We start from the raw sequence: 12,955 nt of genomic DNA on the forward strand, positions 1-12,955 counted from the left end.
AGGGCAGGTCTACACTACGGGGAAAAGTCAATCTACGCAATTTGAGTTACATTAGTAGCGTAACTCAGGTCAACGTAGCTTAGATTTACTTACCGTGGGTTTGACGAGAGCAACTCTCCTGTCAACTCCCGTTACTCTTCTCGTTCTGCTGGAGAACCAGAGTCAATGGGAGAGTGATCAATGGTAGATTTAGCGGGTCTTCACTAGACCCGCTAAATCGACCCCGGTGGATCAATCGCCACAGCATTGATCCCACCGGTAGCGGAGACAAGCTATGTCTCCACTACAGCTTATGTCAGCATAATTTACATTGCTCAGGGGGGTGAATAAATACCTCCCAGAATGACATAACTTACACTGACATAGCGCTGTCCACATCGGCACATGTTAGTGGGAGAGCTTTTCCCACTGACATAGCTTCTGCTGCTCGTGGGGGCTGGAGAAGTTAAGCTGACAGGAGAGCTTTCTCCCGTTGGCTTAGAGCAGCTACATTAGAGAGCTTACAGAGGCACAACTACACTGCTGTAAACTCTCTACTGTAACCGTGCCCAGGCTCAGAGGTGGTAAAGAAAATGTTAAAAGCTTCTTGCCCTGACTCCAGCTGTTGGCATTTTAAGTTCCATGTGAAAGAAGCAGAGTTAGCATGTAGCTAAACTGTGCAAGTCAAACCAAAAATATCAGATAAGGTATATGAGTAACAGTGTATCATGAAGCAGTCTTCAGATGCAATTGTTTCCCAATATTAAGCTCCATCTACATAGTCAAAACAACAGTAAGGCAATGGATTTGAAAGTTGATTGGTAACATGGTTTTTAACCAGACTAATGCAGTTCAGCACAACTTACACAGATGGGAGTAAATTGTGGTAGTCTGCTTTGACAGCTGCCATTGGTTAATTCTGACTTGAGTCTATTGGTGGGAGCTAAAAGAAGGTTCCTTGTGTAGGAGAAACACTTTTTTTCCCTTAAATGAAGATGTAGAATGTGCAAAGCTTTTTCTCACTATACAACTCCTGGGTTACCTATTTTTTTTCCTGCAAAAGTTGTTTTCCTTTTAACGGGGTTTTACAGAAATCTAGCCAAACAGAAACTTACTTTCCTACCTGCTCATTTCACTATACTAAAAATTTGCAGCTGCCACTTTCTCCCACTACAGCTGTAGTTGCAAAGCTGCCACTAGCCAGGCAGAGGATGGTCCTCCTCATCCTGGAATTCTGATACCATAGGGGTGGGGTATTCACTTTTTAAAAGTTTGTCTGCCAAATCCATCAAGGATGGGGCTAGCAGAACTTGAGGAGTGTCACATTAAGTGGTCAAAGTAGAGCATGTAATTAAAAAAAATTACACCAAGTATTACTTTTTTAATGCAGAACTATGTGAAAGCACTAGCTACTGAATTAAAACATCTATCCTAACGTATCTTTTTTAATATAGGACCAGCTCTTGTAAATTTCCATTACTGGAGTAAGAAGCCCACTTCTGCCCACACCTAGGATTGCAGGGAATTAAACAGAATATGCTCTTAGCCCCTACAGATGGATTTTTTATTTGTAAAAGGGATACCTTTACTTGGAGAAGATACAGTAAATGTATCTTCACTAGGAGGGTGGTGAAACACTGGAGTGCGTTACCTAGGGAGGTGGTAGAATCTCCTTCCTTGAAAGTTTTTAAGGTCAGGCTTGACAAAACCCTGGCTGGGATGATTTGATTGGGGATTGGTCCTGCTTTGAGCAGGGGGTTGGACTAGATGACCTCCTGAGGTCCCTTCCAACCCTGATATTCTATGTAGACTTAGTAACTAAACAGCCAGCTTTTGGAGAGGATTCTGGTTCAATGGACATTACAATTTATAATCTAGCATCTTAGTGAGAAGTTGCCCAAATAATGAAGAACTGTCACCCAGCATCTCTCACAATTCTTGACATAGCCATAAGATTTCCCATTTCTTAGAGGAATAGTTCTCATTGTGCACGGACAAGTCAGTCAGGGAAATAGTGAGCCAGGGATACTCCCTCAATCTGCCATCTCCACCCCATCTTTTTCATCAAGTCATCCAGTTCCAATAACACCATAAAACAATTTGATACAAACAAATCTCTCATCTTTTGGATAGGAGAGTGATAACATTATCAGAAGAAAGGTTTTCAGGGCTCTCCTCCATCATCTTTGTACAGAAGTGCATGGGGGTTGGGGGTATCAGAGCCCTTTTCAACCCCAAAAGTCTCAATAAGTGGATGAAGAATATGAAGCATAGCTGGAGCCCCGACCTCTACCATACCATCCCCTGCACTAGGGCTTTGACTTCAGCGGATGCATATCCTCAGCCGACCGTACCACCTTAGACTTATGAGAATCACCTTCAGCAGAAAACTTTATCACTACTGAACGCTCCCATTTAGCCTGTCCTTGGCCCCCAGGATTTTTACAGAGATGATGGTGGTGGTAATAGCAAGACTTAGGTTGCAGGGAACTAACTTGAACCCCTTCCTGGATGACATCCTAATCAGAACTCAATCACAGTCAACGGCGCACAGGGCCACATATCAGATGTTGAATCTCCTCCAGGCTCAGCTTCATCATGAGTACCAAGAAAAGTTCTCTGGTTCCATCCGGTAATGTATTTTCTTGCTCCAGAACTGTAGGAACCATACCATAGTCCTATGTCTACAACTGCTAGGACTCCTGGTGTCATGCACTGGATCATTCATGAGAATAATCACACATCAGAAGTCTTCAAGGCTTCATACCAAAGGTGTGGGACCACTCTCTAGAACACATGAAAGATCAAGTACAAGTTCCAACACAGATGTTCAACTCCTTACAATGGCTGTAAGCCTATGACAATGTCACAAAGACATGTCCATCTGCCGTCAAGATTCTATAGTCCAATTCCTCGCAACAAACATCAGCCTGGAGGGAAGCAGAGACCCAAACAGCCCAGGGCTCAGGAACAAGGAAGAAAGGGTTCACAGCATAAACCTCCCAGAGCTCAGAGAGTTCAAACTAAGCATGCAAAGGTTCCAGCCCACTTTAAGGGGGAAACCACATGCTGGTTCAAGTAAACAAGATGACTGCAGTCACATTTACACAGCCAAAGGGAACAAGAAGTCCAACATCACACACAGAAGCAACGGCGATAATGAGGTGGGCAGAACAGTTCCACCTTTCCCCCTGTGCAATCCATATTAGAGCAGAACTGAACCAAAAGCAGACTGGCTTAGCAGACACAGGGTCAACAACTCAGAGTGGTGCCTGAAGGAGGAGGTTTTCAATCTCATTGTTCAGACATTCGGTCTCCCTTCAACCGACCTATTTGCGAATCGTATGAACACTAAGAGGCCAAAATACTTCACAAGGGCAGCGGACTCCAGCTGCATGGAGACAGATGCCATATTGCACAGTTGGCTGCAGAGCCTCCTTTACAAGTTTCCACCCTTTCCCGTACTGGCGAAGGCGGTTCAGAAAACAAAATGAGGATGGGCGACAGTGATACTGATAGCTCCCCATTGGTCGAGGAGACTGGCTCACAGAACAGACAGAGCTGATATTGGAGACCCACTGGAAACAGGACATCCTCTTTGAAGGTCCTTTTCATCTGGACACAAAGCAGCTTCAGCTAAGCCTGAATACTGAGAGGGAACCACTAGTGACTAGAAGGTCTTAGTCTGTCCTTCATAGTCATTAAGACATTGCTTTCATCTAGGAGAATATATATACTAAAAGTCTATTCCTCTGTCTGGTCCAGATTCAACAACTGGTGCCAGGAGCACGGTGCAAACCCCAAAAATCTGTTATTCCAACCATTCTGGACTTTCTCCAAGAAGGCATAGACAAATGCCTTCAGCCCAGTTATTTGTCAGGTGTCTGTTAGTAGCATGCAATTGCAGGATCCTCTGGCTCCCTGGCAAACAATCCAGATCTAGCCAGATTCCTTCAAGCAGTCCAAAGCTAGATCATCAAATCAAACCACTCTTCCCAAAATGGGACCCTCCGCTAGTTTTGAAGGTTCTGACAAGTCATCTATTTGAGCCTCTGACTTCAGTGTTGGCCTATTTATCCATTAAGATTTGTTTCTTAGTAGCTGTCATGTCCACCAAGCAAGTGTCTGAGCTGGCAGCCTTATCTAGGAAGGAGCCTTACTGCAAGATCCATGAGGACAAGGTGGTGCTCAGGATACCAGAATCCTTTCTTCCTAAGGTAAATTCCTCCCTCCACACTTCTGAAGAGGATATATTTCCTTTGTTCTGTCCAAAACCATAACATCCAACTGAAAAGGAGTGGCACACCTTTAGAAGTCAGAAGAGTGTTGAAACTCTTAAGGTGTACAGAATCCAGAAGATCAGGCTCCCTGGTCATATCCTTTTGCCTGAAATGCCAGGGAATCAGAACTTCCAAGTTCTCTGTTGCTAGGTGGACTATATATTGTGGAAGCCTACAGATCATTAGAGGCTCCTGTCCCAGAAGGGTCAAGGCATGCTCCAGGAGATCCTGAGCAACCTCATAAATGGAACAAGCAAGTGTGTCGCCATTGGAAATCTGCAAAGTGGCCACTTGGTCTACAGGTAACACTTTCTTTAAGCACAAGATTGATCTTCTGCAGAGGACCTGCAGGAAGGTGCTACAGTTGCTGGCCCAGAGATAAGCGAGCTCACAGAAAAAGGGGAGTGTTTCTTTTCTGACAAACTTTTCCTTCATAACCCTCCCTATATCTGTTCGCTCACTTGTACTAGATACCCAGAATTGGGGGAGATGCTGGGCTGCAGAATAGGAAATTTCCTTTTTTATTTTTTTCCTGCTAGCAGTCTCTCCCACAATTCTATCCTCCCTGGATGGCTCATGAGTCAGGCGTCAGGTATTAAGTGGAATCATTATCATGTGACTGTCTTCCTTGGTCTAATGGGTATAGTCATCTTATCTCTGGAATATTTGTTCATGATGTTATGCAAATTTTACAGCTTGGTAATAACTCATCTGGCTAAAAGCAGGAGTGGGGGTGTGACTAGACCATGTCATGCCAAAACACTGGATCTGTCTCTGTGAGCTGCAGAGAGGGGAAAGCAACCCAGATGTCCAGAATTGAGGGCTATGCTGCTAGCAGAAAGGAAATTATGTATACGTTTTCCATTCCTATGCATGAAGCAGGTAGGATTCACTGCAGGCAAGAGTCTGAACCTGGCCCTACCCTCTGCTCTGTTGCATCATTTCCAAAATTACCCAGATGATTCGCTAGGCTGGTCCTGAAAGGCACCTGCTTGCTCACTGGCTTATCTACTAAGTTAAGTGCAGTGTAGATGTTTGGGTTTGGGCTGGAGCCTGAATGCCTACACCACCATTAAACAGCCCCTTAACCCGAGCTCCATGAGCCTGAGTCAGCTGGCATGGGCCAACTGTGGGTTTTTAATAGCAGTATAGACATAACCCAAAGTGCTGACAGAGCTACAACTTACACACAGTGGCAGACCAAGTGTCACATAGGGACAAGGCTAATTAGTTCCAACTCTCAACAGTGTGACGGTTTCGCTTTTACACTCTTTTGGAAGTTACGCCTGTGTTTGAGCTTGGACTAGTGCAGTGCTGCACTTTATCTAGGACTGCCTAAGAAAGTTAGCCATAATCTGCAGCTTGCACAGAGCCCAGCAGAAGGATTGTACCTACCACCATCTGCTTCTTCACAGGTGGTGTCCAAGTGGAAGAGAATTAAAATCCAAAAATTAGGTACTCTAGTATCTAGACAAGGGAATTCATGGCACACACATCAAAAGCCAGGAGCTAATGAAGATAGCAAATGGCTCTTGTGAGGGCAAAAACTATCATGAACCACACAAGAGCAGATACCCAAATAAAAATAATATAGACTGTCAACTTTACTAAACAGCTAAAGCCAATAAAGATTTATTCAAACCATTACAGGCACTTGTAACATGAATGTTTCAGCTCGAATAGTGCATATACTGTATTTGCAGACTTATTGGAATTTTCATTGCTCTTCGTGAAGAAGGGCCCGATTCTGCAGACTTTACACTTCAAATGAATTCATTGGCCTGCAGTGTTAACTTTAGAGCAGCTACCCACAGTGCAACTGGCAGATAAATGAATTGCATAGCTGGGCCTTGCAAATCTCTGTTCAATACAAGAAAATATAAATTGCTTCAGTGTGTTTTTTTAAATGTGAGAACTAATAAAATGTCTTCAGAGCAGTCATCTATTGAAATAAGAGACCAAAATAATTAGATTTTTATATATATATGTATATATATATATATATAATTTAAAACTATTCTGTACCAGTACAATATATTAATTTTACAAATGTAAAATTTATCAGCTGTTAAAGCATTTGCAAAACCACACATCCTACTGTAGCTTTATTGCACAATATCTATGAAAATATTAATTTTTAAATTAGAAAACAAATGCTTTCAATATAGAAGAGACAATCTGATTTAAAGACAGTAAGAAAATCTACTAAGAAAATAACAAACTTTCACAGGATACCAAGCTCAACAGGTGCATCTGTAGGCCCAGTTTACAATACAGTTTATAGTACTGGATGCTTTAATACAATTCTTGTATTGTACCTTTATAGTTATAAATCTAAATGTAATTCAGACTGGTTTCAGATATTAAGCATTGAGGCAATTCTAATGTTAACATTTTGAATACCTTTAGTACCACAATAACTACTTCCAACTAATTTCTGGCATCTACTTGTTGAATAGAATTGTGATTTAACACTGCACAGGTATTTTGCAAGAATATGTTCCGTCACAACTCAGTTATTTTCAACTTGATAACTACTGCACTTTGCCATGTAACATCTGTACATATAAAAACACCAAGTTAAAGTTGAGCCTTCATAAAACCAGTTTATAAATTTCAATTACAAAATTAATGTCAAGTGACAATTTCTTTTTTGGACTGTATTAATTTCTCTCTCTATTAGAAAGGTAAGAGTACCTCCTATATGTAGTGTAAGCAGTAGTACACAGAAGTGCTTGATTTGATACTTATGATGTATTAACATGAGCTGTGTAACTTTTTAAATATACTCCTGGGTCTAAATATTCTAAATATCGTTTTAATTAATAAAATGTTTACAGCGGAACTTAGTAGAAAATCCAGTTTAGGCAAATACATAAACTAGAGGCTGTGATATGGTAACATTTTGGTATGTACTTAAGCAACAGTCTTCATGATCTGTGTTGGGAACTCTAAAGAATGTATCAATTAAAAGACCAGGAAATGGGATAGTTCAGTGAAGTACATCAAAAACATATCCCTACTAAAGTAAAGTATGTGACTATAGTATATGCCTACCACAGTTTTTGAGTTATTTGGGGAACTTATGTCCTGCATAAGCAAAGTCAATATGATTTTTTGTTTAAATAGTGGTTATGAAATCACAAGTTATTTGCAGGTAGATATTTATCAAAAACAAAATCCATAGAAAAGTTTGCATCTATATAGGATTTTTTCCTAAAGATTCAAAGCAATTCCTTTCCAGAATAAGTTGCTTTTCTCTCTCATAGCGTCTCAACTAGCTGACTGCTTCTTTTAAAAAATAATATAAAGGACTCTACAATGAAACGTAGAGACAAAACATATTTCAGTGCCTCTTAAATTGTAATTTTCCCTTAATATTTTGTTTTTACTGGAAAAAAATAAAACTTCTTCAAATATATACTGCATTAGATAAGCTAAAACATTCATTGCATGGGAATTTCTGATTCCAAATCCCCAAACATGTGCAAATTCCCATATGAAAGTTTTGGGGATATCCAATAAAAAGCCTATTCTTGACCATACTGCAAATATGTATGCAAAAGAAATTTTAAAGTAATGTTAAATACATTATAAAGCTTCATTTTAATAAAATAAACATTTTCTGTAACTTCAGTATAATACATGTTTGCAAAACTAAAAGGGCTTTTAAAAGTGCTAGTTAAAATACACAGAGGTTTTTTGAACATACATGTGTTAAGTCCCAAATCTACATGAAGGTGAATAGCATACTGTGCCTATAAGTTAGGCACACGGATTGGCTGAAAGAAACAATTGTCACTTGTCAATTAATCCAGCTTCTTTAATTTTCGTGTAGAAGAATTTCTCCAATATATTGGCACATTTGTAGTATTCACTCTCAGGGGGGTTGTACTCTCTGCAATTTGTAAAGACCCGTTGCAAGTCTGCCATGAATAATTTCTTAGACACGTAGTACCTATTCTTGAGTCGTTCACTCATGGTTTTCAGATCTGTACAGGAAAAAAAATATTAGCAATCTGATTCCTAAAATACTAAAGACACATACAGTGCTTGGGATACGCAATCTTTGCCATCAGCTCATTTCTTCAATGGAAAATTACTAATTCTTAATTACTTTTATTCCCTTAGGGCCTGATCCTGCTCTCATTGAAGTCAATAGCAAAACTGAACAGGAGTGCAGGATCAAGCCCTGCGTCACATAGGCATCTTTTCCACTAACAATGAATGCAATTCTGCAGCGCCTAAAATGTCTCAATGTATAGGTTAAGGCATACTTGCTGTTCTCCTGATACTCTTCTTTGTCTCTGTAAGGCCCTGATCCTATAAGGCGTTGAGTCTCCTCAACCTCAGAAGTTGAGCTCACCACCTTGAAGGATGAGGCCCTACAGTATGTGAATAAAAAGTTCAAACTGTCATGTAATTTCTAGGCATCTGCATTAACAAAACCAGCATCAGGTTAATCAACATAAGCCATTCAGTTTGAATACAGCAAAGAATGCACCTCTCTCTATTACATATGGTAAGTAAAAGTGCATAGAAGTAATAAACTGTGCCCAGAGCTAATCACTAATGCTATTTTATATTTTAGTGAAGAGGAAAATCAAGTAAAATAAACAGCGTTTTTATGAAACAAGATTTCTGTTTTTCAGCAATCTAAGCAAGTGCATTTTACTGTCTACTGTTCAGCAGCTTTGAAACAAAGTGACGAAAGTCCTCCACTATTTTTGCTCACAAAACGTCAATGAACTCAACACACATCTAGATCTTACAATCCATAGTTCAACACTAGGTCTTGTTAAAACCTTGTTTCTATTTTGGAGATGCTCGTACTGGATATAAAAATTCAGAGGTAGTGACATGCTTGCTGTGTGCATTGGTATAACCATATAGCCAGAATGCTTTTCCAGTTCACAGCTATATCATAGCAGTGCTGGAGTGCAGGCTCTAGAAACATGAAAGAAAAAAATTAATATTTTAATAAAATATCTAATCAGTGCACCAGAAAAATCTTACTCATTGCCAAGGACCATGCATAATCCACTGCTCACAGTGGAGATGCTGGCACATTCCCTGTAAAGCCATGAGATCCCTAAAGAAGAACGCACAGCTGCAAAAATGACATTCATGTCTCAGTTACAGTGGAGTGTTAGTATCAGACCCTGCAGAAATAAAGATACTATGAGCTTTTTTTACCCGTCCTTCTGCCTTTGATCTGCAAAAAAGAGGACACTCCAATCAAGAGACACGCCCTACGTGAATTATGACTAATGTGAAATTCTTTCAGAAAAGAAGAATGGGTATGCTGAGTACCCACAAATAGCCTGGAAATCTTAGCTGCATAATTCTGCCATTTGCTAGTCTTGTTGCACAGCATTCTACAAAAGCAACAGCTAACAAAACACTTATGCTTCCACCTATGAATAGCAATGAAGCAAAAAAACCTCAGTAACAACTACTATAAAGACAAAGGCTTATCCACTTCCTGTCATTTTGTACCTCCAACAACCTGGAACACTGCATTTATCTAACACCTAACAACTGTGACCTTTCTGTCCTACTTACACCTGTGCTCTTTTTTGGGGCCAGGGCTTGAGATCCTGACAAAGTTTTCACAAAGGCAAGCTCCTACTGTCTTTAGCAGAATGTAACTCAACCATACATGTAAGTAAACTATTTTATTGTCTCTCTGACAGTAATCCAGCGACACTTTCGTCTCCATTTTTACCAGTTTTTTTCATTAAATGAGTAAATGTGATCAAAAATCATTAATTAATGGACATCTTCCATATATTAAAAATGGGTAAAGTCATTAAAACACTGGTTCTTTATCTGAGTATACAGTCAACATTTTCATCCCAATTCCTCAGAGGTTTTTTTCCTCCCAATTAGATATAACAATATTTGTACAGTCTGCATATAACACACACAAAGCAACCACTGAGCTATGATTTCATGTCTCTCTTTCTGGAGCAATCCACAAATAACTAAAGCACACATCAGTTTAGGGAGACGTTTCAAATGTTGCTAAACTTGATTTGTAAACTCCTTGATTTGTATGTTTTATTTAGTTGAACATAATGAAATATCCACCCAAATAAAACATACAAATCAATGAGAGAGAGAGAGGAATAAAAATTGCTGACACAGACTGCCTGGCTGTGAAAGAATCTCCGCTGAATCTCTGTTTTAATTTTTATGAAACGCATTATTAAATCAATGACATAAACGTCTTTAGATTGTAGAAAAAATTAATGCAGACATGTGTGAACAATACACACACACCTACACAAATTAAGTGTATCTTTCAGATTTCGGTCAAATTGCTATTTGGGCCACAGTTTTGCCTATGTCAAAACAGAGCTGCATAGCATTTTTAAGTGCCAGCTAGATCCCCAAAGGCCCTTAAATCTAGTTTGTGAAGGAAGACTATGAATGTTATTGGCAGTGGGGAAAATACCAGTAGGATGATGTCAGACCTCAGCTTTCTGCTACTGGAAAGAAATTCACATAAGGAAAAGCCACTTTCTTAATGGCAAATGTAGTGTAGGGAAAAAGAGAAAAACAGCCACTAGAATGTGTAAGTCACTGATTCTACAAGCCAAAGCCACTGCCAAAAGTAATAAAACATTTTATGTAAATCAATTCTACCAGTGACCCCAAATTTACAAGCAGATACAGCGCACAATAAGTAGGAATATGCAAAAATGTAACACAAAAGTATGCCAATATGTTCGTTACACCAAATTGAGGACATTTCAGCATGTAAACGGGTAAGTGACGGTGGGAAGAGAACTGAAGCATGAAGGCAATGTGTTACCACTACAAGGGTTTGGAGCAGTGTTAGGGCTCCTTTCTGGGCCTTGAAGGAGGTACACATCTTTGGAGAAATGAAGGGAACACCATGTTTCTTACATGGAATATTGGCAGCACTGAACCTTGAGTTCACAAAAACTAGGAATTGTGTAGTATATGCCAGCTGTATACAAGTCAAGCTCTTCCCACCCTGGACACTCAGACGTTGTCAGACAAAAGTTGAACTGATTTATCAGTAAATGTGTTTAGAAACAGATTTAGTCAGATTAGTGCAATCCACCTTCTGAGGGCATTCTTAAATCAGATTAAGAGTACCCTGTATCGATTTAGCTAAAGTTGATTGCTTGCTGACATTAGCTTAGGTTATGTCTACGCTTAAACCATTACAGGAACAGCTGCAGCACTGCTGTGTAGCCACTCACTACAGCAAACAGTGGGGTTCTCCTCTCACTCTTGTTAATCCACTTCCCCAAGAGGTGGCAGCTGGGTGAAGGAAAGAATTCTTCAGTTGACCTAGCGCTGTCTACATTGGGAGTTAGGTAGGCTTAACTACATTGCTCAGGGGTGTGGGTTTTTCACACCTGAGTGAAGTAGTTGGGTCGACTTAACTTTTTAGTGTGGACCTGGCCTACGACAACATCTGACCCACTTAAGCCAATTTAAGAGGGTCTAACACACGGCCTTGCACTGATGTAGCTAAATCTGCCTAAACTTATTTCGTTAAATCAGCACAACTTGTGCGTGCAGGCCTGGCCACAGCACTGTGAAACGTAGTCCTCAGGCTAATATCATGTTCAGCTCACGTGGGGATGACTGGTACCTTTAGGATTCAGACTGATTTGGGGAAAAACATAAATGGTATTAATTCTACAAAGGATGCACATAGAAAAAGATTAACAGGTTGTACTAGTTTAACCATAACACTCTTTTGTCATGAAATCAAACAGTATAATCTAGCTCCAACAGTGGTGCAGAATTGGCCCCATTCATCTGACAGGGACGTTATCATCAAACTTAGCTATGACCAGCAAAACTAGAAGTGTCTTCCATTTAGTCATGCACCCTGAACTACCACAGGTGAACAGGAAAAATCACATGAAATAAGGCAGCACCATTTAGAAATGATGAAGTTTAGAAAAATAAGTATCTGCAAAAGCACTCGGAATAACAGTGGAAACCAGATAAACCCAGGCTAGTTATCTATCTTTGGGACTACCTTCGGAGAAAGATCTGCCTTTGGACGTAGTCAGAAAACCTACGTCCAAACCAGAAAACCAACCCATAGACTATGTTGCAATTAGGCGTCACAGGAACTTTTAAAAAAGAGAACATTATTGTGAGCGTTTTACGTTTGATAACGCAAGGATGTAGAAATCTGGCAAAACACATTCATCCCACACAAGAAAAAACACAAAGCTGAGGGCTGTTTATCTTTTATCATTGTTGATATGTTCAATCACATGATGATTTTTTTAAAGTGTCAGTATATTGGCAGTCAGAGGGAGGACAGTACAATGTGCAGGCTCACAAATCAAAAACTCTGAGCTTTCAGTTGTTTGGTGTTGGGAAGCTAAACTTATCTTCGCCTTAAAATGAAGGCTGACAGAGTTTGCTTATTTTATCCACAGCACGGGACATTTTAAAAAATGAAGGCTAATATTTAGATTTTGGGCTTGCCAATCCAGGCAGTAAGTGTGCTTTATCATCATAAAACTGTTCCGAGTAAATAGTGGCCTAACCTCTGTGCACAAAGCAGGTTCATAATATTTAGCAATATGGCATTCATTTTCATCACTGGTAGAGAAGAGAAAATGAAATACCTTTGCTTTAAGAGGATACTGGAAGGTGATTATTATTTTATACAAACACATATATTTCCT

At 39.8% G+C, this 12,955-nt stretch overlaps 1 protein-coding gene across 2 annotated transcripts in view; it reads right to left on the reverse strand.

The window, feature by feature from the left end:
• Positions 1–5,939: 5,939 nt before the first annotated feature.
• KAT2B (lysine acetyltransferase 2B) overlaps positions 5,940–12,955 on the reverse strand; it is a 65,910-nt gene continuing 58,894 nt past the window's right edge. Inside the window, exon 18 of one of the 2 annotated variants that reach the window (XM_074945666.1) lies at positions 5,940–8,251. In XM_074945666.1, the coding sequence (XP_074801767.1) occupies positions 8,058–8,251 (194 nt within the window). In that variant the 3' untranslated portion in view covers positions 5,940–8,057. The remainder of the gene's footprint in view (positions 8,252–12,955) is intronic. The other variant, XM_074945667.1, reaches the window with a different exon arrangement.

The sequence above is a fragment of the Natator depressus genome, chromosome 2 (genome assembly GCF_965152275.1).
Source record: "Natator depressus isolate rNatDep1 chromosome 2, rNatDep2.hap1, whole genome shotgun sequence".
Taxonomy (NCBI): Eukaryota; Metazoa; Chordata; order Testudines; family Cheloniidae; genus Natator; species Natator depressus.